Source organism: Monodon monoceros, unplaced genomic scaffold (assembly GCF_005190385.1).
Source record: "Monodon monoceros isolate NGI ecotype Baffin Bay Population unplaced genomic scaffold, NGI_Narwhal_1 Super_Scaffold_19, whole genome shotgun sequence".
In the NCBI taxonomy this organism is placed as follows: domain Eukaryota; kingdom Metazoa; phylum Chordata; class Mammalia; order Artiodactyla; family Monodontidae; genus Monodon; species Monodon monoceros.
In genome coordinates, this window is record NW_021703775.1 from 69,268,975 (window position 1) to 69,283,808 (window position 14,834).

Genomic DNA, 14,834 nt, shown 5'->3' on the forward strand with positions numbered 1-14,834 from the left:
GTGTGTGTGTTTTTTTTTTTTCCATTTACTGAGATGATCATATGGGTTTTCTCCATTGTTACTGTGGTGATTTGCAGTGTAAGACTTCAAATACTGAACCATCTTTGTTCCTGGAATAAACCCTACTTTGGCATGATTATTTAATATGAGGGAGATGGCCTAGTTAAGAGACCTGGGTTCCAGTTACCTTTCAGTCTCCTAGCTTTAAAAGCCAATTTATATACTGATGACTTCCAAATTTGTATCTTTAGCCCCAACTACTCCCTAAATTTCAGCCACCTCTGTATCCAATAGATTTGACATCTCCTCCTCTTGGATGTCTAACAGGAATCTCAAACTTATCATGACAGAAAATAAATTAAACCTGCCTCTTTTCCCCATCTCTGTTAATGGAAATTCCTTCCTTCCAGTTTGCTCAGGCCAAGAACCTTGGAGTTGTTTTTGATTCTTCTCTCACTGCACATCTGATATGTCAGCAAATACTGTTGTCTCTACTTTCAAAATACACCCAGAACCTCACCACTTCTCACAATTTCCACTGCTACAATTCTGGTCCGACTCATCTTCTCGCGGCTGTACTATTACAATAGGCTCCTACAGGTCTACCTGCTTCTGCATTTGCCTTCTCCACAACTATGTGCAACACAAAATCCCAAGTGATCCTTCCAAAACCCAAGTGAGATCAGGTCACTCCTCTGCTTAAAATCCTCCAATGGCTCGCCATCTCAGAGTAAAAGCCAAAGTTCTTACATTGGTCTATAGGGCCCTACACCATCTTGGCCCTCATTACCTCTTTGACCTCATCTCCTACAATTCTCTGCATTCACTCTGCTCCAGCCTCAAGACTTTTGCACCTCCGCCTAGAAAGCTCTTTCTTCATATTTTCACTCAAATGTCCCCTTCTCTGAAGACCTGACTTTCCTGTTTTAAACTGCAACCACTCTCCTCCAGTAGTGTTCTCTATCCCTCCTTCCCTACTTAATTTTTCTTCACAGCACTAATCTTCTGGCACACCACATATTTTGTTCATTTGTCAGTCAACCTTCGTTAGAATGCAAGCTCCATGAGGGCAAGGATTTTCACTTTCTTCATGGACGTAGCCCCAGTGCCTGGAATAGTGCCTGGGAAATACTAGGTATTAAATGAATACCTGTTGACTGAAAATATATATGTTGTTATTACTATTACATTAAAAATATTCATTCTTTAAAGTAGCTATTGTGCAATGTTTTAAAAGACAAACCCTTAAGTCTAAAGATTCCCAAGACTAACTACAACTTACTTTTTGACGTGGAAAGAGTGACTGAAGTCACCTCTTTATCTAGGGTTATAAAAATTACATATCAAAGGCTGATTTGAAAACCTAGAACTAGTCCCTTATACTAATCTTGCTACTTTCACATACGCGTGAAAATGTTCTTAAAAAGCTTTAAAAAAGTTTTCAAGAGAAGGTAGGATGAAATTTTAAAGCCGAGGCTTAGACGTGCATGAGTCTTTAAACAGAGCATTTTCTATGTAGAGCCTTTTTCCCAGTTGGTTTTGGTTGAACTTTAAAGTCTAGCTTACTAAGTAATTATCATTTAAAACACAATTGCTAACATCAGAAGAATGTTAAAAAGAAAAGCTAATTTTAAAAAATTAATACCTATTTTATAAAAGTTTGCAAGTTAAAAAGGACAATGAATAGGAAATATGCAGCCTAAAATTTAGTACAGGCAGGTGTATGATAAATTACTTTAGATTTGAAAACAAACAAGGCAGAACTGAGCAAGGCTGCCTCTTCAGGTATGAGGAAAATTCCAGGTAGGACATTTGTTCTGTTAGAGGAAGGTCTTCCTGCTCATTGACCTTTCCCATCTGTCTACGTACCAAGTTAAGTCACTCAGTTTCCAGAGGCACTGGTTTTAAAGGCCAATTAGAAATTTCACAAAAAGTCATCTTATTCTTGTTCAATTTCATCATGAATCACTTCTCAGTGGCATTATATTGTAGGTGAAAGATTAGTAGGACATTCTATATACTCACTCTGGGAAGGAAAACCAGAAGGGACTGTCTCTCCTGATCTGTCTTTTTCTATTTTCTCATTAAGTGTAGTCAATCCAATCAGCTGATCTTCAGTGGGGAAGTAATTTCTGAGGAACGTAAAGGGTTTAACAGCAGCATGTATCATCGATAAATATAAAGCTTGAGCATGTAAATAATGAAGTACTACTTTTGAGTAACTTATATGTGCATTAATTGTTTTTAGACAAGGTCCTTAAAAAAATGGAAGTAATAAAGATAACTGCTAATGTTCTGTAAATTCTCCAAATATGTAGAGGCTCACATTTCATGAAAAAAAGAAACAATCATCATGATAGAATCATGATCTTGTCTTGAACTCTTGGATACTTTGCAACCTTCCATTAGCTTAACAATCCAGACTCTAGGAAGACAACTCAGCACCTGGTCTATCAGTTCATTTCCCTTATTTAAAATACTGCTTCTGCATCTATTTCTTCAATCAGCAGTTGAGAGCCTACTATGTGGAAGGCACTGAGAGGGGGAGAAAAGAGAGATGTGAACCTCTTCTTTAAGAAGCTTACAATTTGGTGGAGAGAAACATGTACATATAGCCAAGTGCCAAATGGAGGCCCCGACACTGCACAAGGCAGTACAGAAGAGGGGACTAATCTAAGTGTGGGTCTAGGGAGGGCTTCTTGGAAAGGGCATCTAAACTGAAGCCATGAGCAGAAAATAGAGACACAGATGTAGGGAACAAACGTATAGACATCAAAGTGGGTAAGTGGCGGTGGGGGTGGGGGTGATGGGATGAATTGGGAGACTGGGATTGACATGTAGACACTAATATGTATAAAACGGATAACTAATAAGAACCTGCTGTATGAAAAAATAAAATTCAAAAACTCAAAAATATAAATTGAAGCCATTCAAAAAATAAATTGAGGAGAAAGGAGCATTACGGGTTGGGGGGAAGAGAATGAATGTGGCAATGGAAGTGGGAACACAAAATAGTAAATCCAAGAATAAAGACCAGATCAGTGTGGCAGGATCATTTGTTTAGAGAGGGTGTAGAGGGTCATGAAGCTTAAAAGGCAGGTAGATTTCAGGTCAACAATTGGCAAGAATTAGTCACCAACAGATTTTGAAGGTTGTGTTTAGAGAGACTTCTCTGATGACCGTGTGATGGATGAATGTAAAAGGCATGAAGGTAGTTACTATAATCACCCCCACCATAAAGAGTCTGGAATCCGATCTCTGATCAATAGGCTTAGAAAAGAGAAGACAGCTCCGAGGCATTACAAAAGACAACTTTTTGCAATTCGGTAATTTGAGTAGGAGGCAGTTGTTGAAAAGAACCACTAACGGAATGATGATACAATTAATTCAGGTAAGGGACAAAGAAGCTGTTTGTGGGGAGATAAGTTGTTTGGTTTGGGGCTTAAGTTTGAGGTGCTGAGTGTGGGGTGGGAGCCATCCACGTGGTAATGTTCACCAGTTGGAAATTAGAGACTGGATCTTGAAGAGAGATCTTGGCTAGAAGAGTGGACTTTAGATGCATATAAATGTAAGCAGTACTGGGTTCAAGGGAAAAGATGAAATTGTTCAGCGAGAGTCAGGGACTTCCTTGAGAACTATTACACTCACACAAGTTTAAAATACAAAAAAAAAAAAAAAATCAGTACTTTAACACATTCAAAATTAGTGCCCAGGTTTTATTTTCAAAATGGAAACCCCTATAAGCTTTTAAGGAACTTGAATTCTAGAGAAAAACTTTTAACTCATCAGGATTCCTAGTCTCTATGTGTCACTGTCTAAGGGTGCTTTTATCTTTAATAGTTGAATTGGGCAGTGGAAACAACGGCAGGCTTCATCACAAAACCCAAGGATAGACTCTTGGGTCTGGCACTTACCAGCCACCTGACCATTCATCTGAGCTTCAGTTTCACCATCTGTAAGATGGCACTATGACCTATTCTAATTGCTTCATAGGATTTTGAAGATCAAATGACATACTGTATGTGAATGTGCTGTACAAACTAAGAAATTATTAGCACAAGAGTATTAGTCTAGCATATTGCCTGGCAGAGTAGAAATGGAAAGTATTTAACTGATTGTAATAATCTCCATTATTAGGAAGGAGGCAGCTTCAGGCAAGTGTCTCTGTACTTCCCACACTTCCTATCACAGTGTCTGTACTGCAGCAGCTCATCAAAAATGTCATAAGTACTGAAAACTTGGTCTAAAGTTTTTTGTTTTATTCTGTACCTTAGGACCTCTGGGCATTGGAGCGGGAGGAAAACCTGATGAAATAGAAATTATTCCTTTTAACATTTTAATTCTTCTTTTCTCAAGCCAACGTCTTGGGTTTGCTACAAATACCTCTAGACACTGTTTAGTTCTGCTGGTTGCACAAACTACCAAAGTTCTGAGATAAGCACAAATGATTAGACCAGAGCTAAACTCCAGCATAAAAGAAAGATTTGTTGTCTGCAAAAGGATCAAGAGTTAGAGAAAAGTGAATGCTTCCATGATCTGCTCCAAGAAACCAAATTTTTTACCTCACAAAAGGGGTCCTCTGCCAGTCGTTTTATACCTGCCCCACAAGGAACCCATATTTTCCAAAGTTCTTTTACGCTAAGGGGATGACACTGCAGTTTCATGGAGCCCCTCCTTCATTTTCTGTTAAGATACGCAGGGACAGAATGCCTCTCCCAAAACTGTATCGGGACACCTGCTGACTTCATGCCAAAGCTCACCCTCTTTTAGGCTTCCAAAGGTCAGGCTCTCTGACTGCCTCCAGAGAAGGGGCCAGGTGCTCTCTTCTCAGCCTGTGAGCTCTCAGGCCTGTTTTCAAAGCCTGCTTTTAAAAGTTATTTCCTGTAAAAAAGCATTGCCTAAGGTCACACAATGAGATTAAAGTCTGCAGACTCCAAATGCATCCTAAATCATATAGTCCAGGATAGTTAATCCAGAATTTGGAATTAGAAGAATTGGTTCCAGTCCCAATTCTACTGAAAGACAGTGTTTGTGTCCTGACCTTTCTCTTTACAACTCTCTCGAAGGACTGCAGGGGATTAAATGAGATAATGTACCTAAAACCACCTTAGAAATGTTACAGTGCAAATTGATTTTCCCTGAATTTTAAAATTATTCTCATCAGCTCCAACAGATTATGTAAAAGCTATAAAAGCCTGCACTTCTGGATGGTTAGGGCTAGTTATGGAAGAGACCTTAGCTACTGGCTGGCACAATTTCCAAGTGAGGATCCCAAAGCCCGTTCATGTCCCTCCTGGAGCCAAAGGCTGATTTAAATTACTTTGCAGCCCACCAGGTAACATAATTCTAATAACATGTTTGAGAACTCAGAACACTGGTTAACAGTTTAGAAGAGCAGCTCTCTGGGGCTCCATCTTGCCTCCGGGCCCTCCTTCACACGTGCCAGTCCTCAGAATTCTCAGCCTGCTCTTCACTGAGCTACTTCCTCTCCATCCTGCAAACCTCACTTCAAATGCCATTTCTTCCTCAAGGAAACCTTTCACTCTCCAGACAAGGTCTCACTCACAAAGCAACTTCTAATTCTCCTTTATATCATTTAATCCAATTGTGATTATAACTATGCAAGTACCCCCATGTAAATATAAGCTCTGGGAGGGCAGGGTTCACATCTGTCTGGATCCTTCCACATCCTTAGTGCCTTGGATAAAGACAATAAAATGTGTTGAGTGAGGCCAGAGCTTTGCGTTTCTTCAATCTTGTTAAGAGCTCTTGTGGCAATGAATATAAAGTATAAAAAGAAAACAAATTTTAGTGCTGGCAGAAAAGGTTCTGTATGGAGGAATGCTTCCTTTGGCAGTTTTCTCCAATAAAAAAAATGTATGGGCCTAATTAAATCATCAAGATCTTCTTCAGAGGTACCGGAATGGTCAAGGATCGAGCTTGCTCTGAATTATTCACTTTATTCAAGTGGAGCAGCTCTTCTGGGAAGAGCAGTTAATGTCAACAAGGAAATAAGCACAACTTCCTTTGTAAACAGACAACTGTCCTTTCTTTTTCTTTGATTCTTAGGGCCCAGGAGACAGTTTCTAAGTATGGAAACTACCCTAGGCAAAACCATAAAGAAGATGAAGTTCTATATCAACCTCACTTTTTCCTCACTTATTACTATTTGTTTTTCTAATGGCCTTCACACCCCTACCTTAGGATAAATTTAAATCAATGTTCAGCCTCACCTAAGTATCTTTTTTTTTACCTTATCCTGACTTTTGGCAAAAAGGTTCTGTTCTCCCAAAAGTATAATTTGAGACAACAGCTACCAAATCTGTGTGTAGTTATGTGTAGGAATGTGTGTGCGATAAACTCCCCCCCCTCCCTCTAGAATCACATTTGCTCACCCTCCTTACCCTGGCCGGCCCTACTTGGCCAAGTGTTGGTGAACCTAGTTGCCTTAAAAACACACAAACAAGAAACAGGGCCTAATTTTCAAAAAATGCATTGTCAAGAAGGAGCCTCCTCAAGTAAGATTCAACATCTGCATAATAATAAAAAATGTTAGTGTGTAAAAACCAATGATTGTGGGAGAGATGTTATCCTGTGGCTAAGAAGTGCTGCCTGGACCAGATCTCCCAGGTCAAGAAACAGTAGGACCGGAGTGTTTAATCATCAGACAAGTGGCCAGAGTTAGCATTTCCTCACAGCCTACTATCTCAGCTTCACTGGGACCTTCTCAAATTTCACTGGGCTGGTTCTTATTAGGGTGACTTCGAGGAGCTTTAGCTTCAGGGATCCTTTCTTTTATTATCCTTTAATTATAGTTAGTCATTTTGGGTTTTGACAATTCCTGCAGGATGTAGGTTTCATTTCTTCCCTGTAAAAGAAGAGGCAACCCATCTATTCAGTAGCTGGAAAAGTGAATTTCCTGTGGAATGACAGGAATTACATAGAAGCAAGCAATTTTATTTTCCTCAAATGTAGCAATAATTTTAATCTGTACATACATAAAACAAACAGTGCAATTATAAAACCTTGAAGGTGACATGCATACTTTAAGGTGCAGTTGGGATGGGGGAGGATATTAGCATCTTCAATTTTCCTTACCACTTTTTTTTTTTTTTAAGTTCCTTATGCAAAAGTACTGAGTCAGGAAACTTCATCTGGAATGCTGAAGTTAAAGGTGAACTTCCTGAAGTCTGCACGTCTAAATATCACAAACAAAACAGAAATGACCTCCTATAACAGTTTGGGAGGGACTAGCATAATATGGCTGGGCTTTCAAGCTGGGAATGAATTAAATCAGGGATGCATTTTTCTGAAAAACTAAAAGAGAGAATGTTTGTAACTGAGTGTCCTGTTTCTGTTTCATAGTTGCTACCCACTTGAGCCCTTCCATCAATCTTTTTATTCGGTACAGGTTCTGAATAGATGCTGTTCAATGGAGTTACTTGTAACTAGGGGTGGTGAGATGCAGAAAGGAGGACCTGGGAAAATGGCTTCTTCCTTGATGTCTGAGTCCGTGCTCCTCTTCCATTGTTAGTTCTTATGGCCTTTTCTCTGCCATGGAAGCAGAGGTAGCTGGTGCACAATGTCAGATGTTGTCATCGTTCACAGGCCCAGGGGTGCAGTAAAGGCGAGTGATGGGGGTCTACCTTTGCTTCTTCCAGAATACCTTTCTCAAGCTTTCCTGGCCTTTCAGTGGCACTTCTAGAACTAGAAAGTCAGTTCACTGGGTCCTTGACTCAGAGGCCAGGATGAGACAAGACGTGGCAGAGTGACAAGACACAAAGGGAAAATATGGTATCAATTAGCCTCAGAGCAGGAATAGAGAGATTTATATTTGCACTGATGAAAATTCAAATTCCCAAAGTCAATCTAAAAAAAAAAAAAAAAAAAGAAGATTTTCTTTGAGTATTAATTTTTCTCTGTACAAGTAGCCTGTGCACTTCTGGTGATAATTCCTTGCACTGCTCTCAAGTTAGATGATCCCAGGGACACTCTAGGGCAGTATGCTCTAGCTCATCTGGAACAGCTTTTTCTGGCAGTGGCATTTTGATGTAAAACCCAAAGTAAATCCATACATGGCGTCACAGTTATTAAAATAATGAAATATTACTAGCCAAATGTAACTGCAATTCAATCAGTGTTATATTTCACACACAGAAATTTAGAAAAATCAAGAGTATGATAATAAAACCATAAAATTAAACAGAAGGAAATCAATTTCTACAAGAAATCAAATATATTTACAGTGAGATTTAAAGGGAAAAATAAGCTACTTGGATCATAAATTTAATTTTATTTTAAATAACTTTAGCTACCTCAGCTGTTAATACAATAAAAGCAGAAAGAACAGGCTGCCTTTTGTCCAGATTTAATCAGAAAATTGTATCTACAATAATTGACATAACTCGCTTCTTGTCCTTCACCCATCTCATCAAAAATTATTGCATTTTCCCCCAAACTGTATTTTTTGGATTCTTCTGTGAATATACTCATTTCGTCCTCATTCCTGGAGGCATCTTGGTTTAAATCCATCTTTAAAAAAAGGAGAAGGGGTACATATGTGGAGGCAAAATATTCTCTTGAAGCCAACAGATATAGAGTTGCTAGAAGAAGCTGATTGTACACACAAGCTGCCTGGTTGGGAAGGGGAGGGCTGCTGATTTAGAGACATTGTGACAGCCTTTGGTGGATGGGCACAGGCAAAGCCCCACTGGGCCCTTCTTCCTTGGCAGGGTCAGGACTGAGCCAGCGGAGGCGGAGCTTCATCTTCCCCTTGGATCTTGTCATTTTGGTTCTCCTCCAAAAGCCTTCATCCAGATAAGAAGCCAATGACTGATTACAAAAATAAGAATAATTAAATTTGGCTCAAGAGAGAGATTGTCCAACTGTTCTGCCTTGTTATTTTTTCAATATCCAAGGCCTTTACAAAGAAAGAAACAAAAACATCTCTCAATCTCCCAACGAAAGAGAACTTTTTTTTTCTTTTTTTTTTTTTTTTTTTTGCTCCAAATGCTACGACCTGAAGAATGGCTGCAGATTGAGATATCAAAAATCTCAGAAAAATATATAATATATTTGTATATCTCTGTATGTCTATTATTTAAATTTCACATTCCTTTAAAAGTGGTTATTCAGTCAGTAGCTGCTGAAGGAGGCTCTTCTGCTGGGCCTGGGGGGTCTGTGGTCCTGCCGTGGGTTTTTGAGTTCCCAGTGGACCAGGCTGGTTCAGGTAAGGGTCCCCGCCTACCAGATTCACTGTACACTGGACGTCAGCAAACACCTGAACCTGTTGCACCTGCTGGAACACAAATAAAAGATGTGTTTAGACAGAAGGGTCTGCCCCCCCGGCTTATGAGTGGGTACTACTTGAAGTGGAAACTCACTAGAGCATTCCTCTAGTCTGTAGTCACCACAGAGAAGAACTCTTCTGTCTTCTTGTCCTACAAAAAGAAAATCGCTGCACTCATTTTGCTCAGGGTTCTGGAAAGTTCACACTTTAAAAATAAAATCAAAATTGGAATGGTCAAGCCTCCTACAGGGTTGCCATCAATACTGAAAATGAGCATCATTGCTAATATTGCCAAGATTGGGAAAAGCCCAGTTTCAGTCTGGGTATCCAGTGGTGGGTTTAAAAAATAGGTATATTATTTGGAAAACTGGTTATAAAAGCATTCTATGGATGACTTTAATAGGATAAAAAAATCTTTATGATGTTAGAAGATTAAGGGCTTTAACCCAGTATTAGCAAAATAAAAACCACCACAGCTCAGTAAATAGGACATCAGTATTACTAAAATTAATGTCCAGAAGATTTGTGTAGTATCTAAATATACTATTACATAGCTCCTTTACATATTGCCTTTAGAATTACAGCAAAATATTAGAACAAATAAAAATTTTATATTTAACTTATTTTTCCTGATAGACAATCCATTTAAACACATGAGCTAAAAATAACAGTAAACTACTACCTGAGAACAGTGTGAATTTTCCCTTTAACTACTTTCAGTAATAATACATGTATTCCTTTAAAAAGTCTGAGGTTACACAGTTTTAACATTTTCTATCAGGAAAACAAAGCCAGAAGTTAGTCTTCAACAATCAGCCTTATTAAAAAGTCGTCTGTAGAACTGATTAGGCCAATATCACACTTGTGAATGTTCCAGACCAAGAATGGAGATGCTTTCTAAGGTATCCAAGTGCATCTATCTAAGTGTCTCAGCATTTGGCAAACTTGTGCCTCATGTTTAAATAGGTTCATGAAGTATTTTAGATTAGTGATAGATTTTTTTGTTCATCACTAAATTCATGCCAATTACACTCAGTGTTTCTGAAAACTTTTCTATCTTAATTGAACAAAAGTTGTTTTCCATCAACCTTAATTGGCCAATTGTCAAATGTCCCGACCATCCAATTTCTCCATCAGTCTAACCCCTGATGATTTTTCCTCACGATGCACCCACACCTCCACTCTACTCTGTCGGATAAGGCAGATAGTTCTTGAGCTGAGCTTTTTTAGTGTCTGATGCATTAAACCTTTATTTAGATTAGTATCGTTTCTGTCCTCACCCTCTCTCTCATCCTCCTCTTTCCCCCAGTTTCCCAAATTTTGCTTCTTGTCCCCATTGGCTCCCATTTGTTTTCTTCTTCTTTTGGGCTCTTCCTCAGGTACATAACATACACCAGCTCTCTCTGAGTCTATTCCCCAGCTGCCTCTGTGCCCTCCACCCACCTTTGTTCTCTATAACTTCTCATTCCTACTCTTTTCCTTCTAGAGCTCCAACCCTGGCCTTCCTCTCTCTCTATGTCAACAATTCCCCTACCAGCCTTCTTCCGCCTTCTCTATTCTCTGTGTTCTTTTCCTGTTCTCTCCTCTTCCCCATCCCAGCTCTCCAAGTGCAGCTAGCCCTCTATCCTCCCCTACTCCTTCTCTCCTTGTTCTTTTCCGTCTCCTTTTCTGTACATCTGTTTCTATATTTCTATCCAACTCACTCCCCAGCTTTTGTCTGGCAAATACAAAAACATTAGAGCAAATAGAGATTTCATGATGGGCTACCACAGAAAGAAGATTCTGCCACTGAAACTTAACGTGAGCACAAACTATAGTCCATTTAGGCAATGACTGATTTTTTTAAAAATTAACATAAAATTTCATGTTTATATGTTTCAACACATGAAATACTGGGGCAGAGCATAAGGTGTTTGTGCCCCCAAACACTTAAAAAATTTTTGATAAAGGCATGATAAAACAAACTGGAGAGAAAATTCTGCTGCTTTAAAAAGAATGCTTTATTAAAAAGATACCAAACTCCAAAAAGTACACATCTCAGCCTTTTTGAATTATTACTTAAAAACATGGTGACTTAGACCAGACTTCAAAGGATTTCTGATATTGCTATACCTTCACAGACAGGCAAAGCAACACGAAAACAAAACTTATGCTTTGCCCAATGAGAAGAGTGATGTGAGAGCTGAGTCCCAACCTCTTAAGATTTTCCAGCAAAGTTTTTACTTCAATTCACATACTATCCCAGGACTCAGGAACTTTAAAACTTAGTTGTTTTGTTGTAAGTATATGTCTCTGTAAGTAGGAGGCTTTTAAAAACGTCTAGTGAATAAAGACTTCATTTCCCCCAGCACAAAATCCTCTCTTCACCATCACAGGACTCAGATCCTATTTCCCGATGCTCCAACTATGCACATAGTTTCCTAACTGGCTTTCCTCTTTCTGAGCTGGCTGTCCAGTGCTCTTCCTTTTCCCTCTTCCCCCCTCAAGATGAAGCTTAAACTAGCACTTTTCTCACTGTTCCCCTTCAGGGATGATGCTTCATTTGTAGGACTGAATCCAAATTCCTTAGAGTTTAGTATTCAAGGCCCCTGGAAATTTGATCCAATCTACTTTACCAATTTTAATTCCTGTGAATTCTTATTACAAACCCTTTATGCTCAGTGGATTTGGCTTCCCAGGACTATGCTGATATTACTGTTTCCCTGTCTCTGTGCCCTCTAACTTCCAATCCCCTGGACTTCCAAGCTCACCCCCTTCCTCAGCCTCCAAAAACCACAGTACCTTTCTCCTTCATTTGCCTCCTTCAAGGCCCAGTTCACTCCTATCTCCTACATAAATGCTCTCTGACAACCTCAGGAATTTCTCCTTTCTTTTAATGCTTATGGCTCTTGTTACTTGTAATAAATTTGAGTTTGCCTTCTTTGGTTATGTAATAATTTACGTGCATTTGTCTGTATGTTTTATCTTTCGACAGTCCCTAAGTGGTATGGCAGAAAAAGCATAAACTTTGGTGTTAGAAAGACCTGGGTTTGAAACTCAGCTCTGCCACTTTCTAGTTTGTGAATTGTATATGTAGTTAGATCACCTCAGGTTCTGTTTCTTCATCTGTGAAAAAAAAGGAAAACTAACTCCTTCATAGGGTTACAGTGATGTTTACATGAGATAAAGCAGATAGTGCCTAACACAATGCCTGGCAAATCGTAGGCATTCCACAAATGAAGCTTCCTTTCCTCACTTCTCCCCACAGTTCACCTAAAGAGCAAACATGTCTCATGTTTCTTTGTATCTCCACCTTTGCATAAGGCCTGTGTTTTTAAAAAATATCTTAATTTCTGCTGATATAGGAAAGTGGCCACCCTTGTTATTCGTATTGTTTTGAAACAAACTTCCAAAAGGAGGCAGAGTACACAGTAGGCATTCTGTTTTGTCTGAATTTATTGAACTCTTTTGAGGTATTCTGATTACACATGAGTTTTAGCACTGTGTTTATTTACAAATAGCAATTAGTGGTCACCATCTGTGATCGCTTATCCTGTCTAAACATTGGATTAACCTTTCTGAAAGCTTATCTCATTTAACCCTCTCATAATCCTCTAAGCAGGTATCTCATCAGTTCTGTTGGTTATACGGCAGCTCAGGAAAGTTCCCTAACATGCCCAGGATGACACAGCTAAGAAGAGCAGAGCCAGGACTCACAACCAGGTCTGACTCTCAAGGTCAGGCTCTTAACCGCGATGCTACACAGAGATTCCTGTGTATCTAGAGAAAACTTGACAGCTCTGGGCTTAGAGTTTTCTTACTGACCTGGGTTCCATCTGCTTCTGTTTTGAGAAGGTCAGTGGATGAGAGCTGGTTGCAGTAGAGGCCTGTGTGTCTCAGTGCTGGATCATTTATCTATTAAAGATAAGTACAAGACCAAATTACAAACTAGTTGTTTATGTTGAAGACCAAATTCCTCAATGAAAAACAATCTCACTGACAGAAAAGTAATAGGAGGAGAGCAGAAATAACAAGCTTAGAAATTTACTGTGCTGTTAGAAGTCAGGACAGTGGTTCCCTTTGTAGAAGTAGACAGACATGCAAGGGAGTGTGGGGAGAACCTTTGGGGTGCGGCTGGTAATGTTCTGTTTCTCGATCTAGGTGATAGTTAAAAAGATGTGTTCAGTTTGCGAAAATTCATCTAGTTGTATACTTTTCTGTATATCCTTACAGATAGATACTTCAATAAAAAGTTAATTCAACACTCGTGAAAGTTAATTAGCAAAAGACTTCCACTTCCAGTCAAGATTCAGTAACAGGGATTAGATTTATCCTCTGCCTGAATCAACTAAAAATTTGGACAAAATATATGAAATGAACACACTCAAGACCTTGGACAAAGGCAATGAAGGGGAAAGTTGCCCCTAAGGGTTGGGAAACAATTGAGGTGAGTCCTACCACTACCCCAGCCTACTGCCTAGAGAGAATTTCCAGGCTGCAGCATGAGGACAGGGAACCAGACAGCACCTGGAAGTCTTCCTGAATTGAGCGTATAGAGCTAGAATTCACAGGGCAGGATATCAGGAGAGAACACCACAGAGAGTAGCAGCTTAGTACTGATCAACTAGCTAATGGATGTTACAGAACTACCCAAAGCAAAGATTCACCTGAAAAGATTTACATGGAATAATTCCCAAAGATCACACAGAGCTGGGAACAGGTCCTGATCCCACCAGCCAGAGTGGAAAACATCATGATTCAGGTAACGTACCAGAATGGTTTTGCTTTAGTAGTAGGGTAAAATTAGCCCTATACTAAATACTGCTCTGGTCCCACTAAACAAAAAAGCAAGACCTGAAAAAAATCAAACTGTTTATTTCCAAGTAATTTAAGCATTTCCCAAAACAAATCTCAATATTTATAGGAACATAAACAAGGTAAAATTCACATGTCTGAGATCCAATAAAAAATTACCAGGTATGCAAAGTAGCAGACTCTGACATAAATCGTACTAATGTTTTCTTAGGTCAGTCTCCCAAGGCAATAGAAATAAAAGCAAAAATAAACCAATGGGAACTAGTCAAACTTATAAGCTTTTGCACAGCAAAGGAAACCAAAAACAAAACGAAAAGACAACCTACGGACTGGGAGAAAATATTTGCAGAAGATGTGACTGACAAGGGATGAATTTCCAAAATATACAAATAGCTTGTACAAGTCAACAACAAAGAAACAAACAACCCAATCGAAAAATGGGCAGAAGACCTTAATAGACATTTCTCCAAAGAAGACATACAGATGGCCAACAGGCACATGAAAAGATGCTCATCATCGCTAATTATTAGAAAAATGCAAACCAAAACTATGACTTACAATGAGGTATCACTTCACACCGGTCAGAATGGCCATCATTAAAAAGTCTACAAACAATACATGCTGGAGAAGGTGTGGAGAAAAGGGAACCCTCTTACACTGCTGGTGGGAATGTAAATTGGTGCAGCCACTATGGAGATAGTATGGAGGTTCCTCGAAAAACTAAAATTAGCGTTGCCATATCCAGCAATCC

General features: G+C 39.2%; 1 protein-coding gene across 8 annotated transcripts in view; it reads right to left on the bottom strand.

Annotated features, from left to right (window-relative positions):
* Window positions 1-7,057: 7,057 nt before the first annotated feature.
* Window positions 7,058-14,834, bottom strand: part of NCOA1 (nuclear receptor coactivator 1) — a 258,922-nt gene continuing 251,145 nt past the window's right edge. For 4 of the 8 annotated variants that reach the window (XM_029231466.1, XM_029231464.1, XM_029231467.1 and 1 more), the window contains exons 21-22: window positions 13,094-13,183; window positions 7,058-9,298 (exon numbers count right to left, since the gene is read on the bottom strand). In XM_029231466.1, the coding sequence (XP_029087299.1) occupies window positions 9,128-9,298; window positions 13,094-13,183 (261 nt within the window). In that variant the 3' untranslated portion in view covers window positions 7,058-9,127. Of the gene's footprint in view, window positions 9,299-9,383; window positions 9,441-13,093; window positions 13,184-14,834 lie in introns of all 8 variants that reach the window. The other 4 variants (XM_029231472.1, XM_029231470.1, XM_029231471.1 and 1 more) reach the window with 4 other exon arrangements.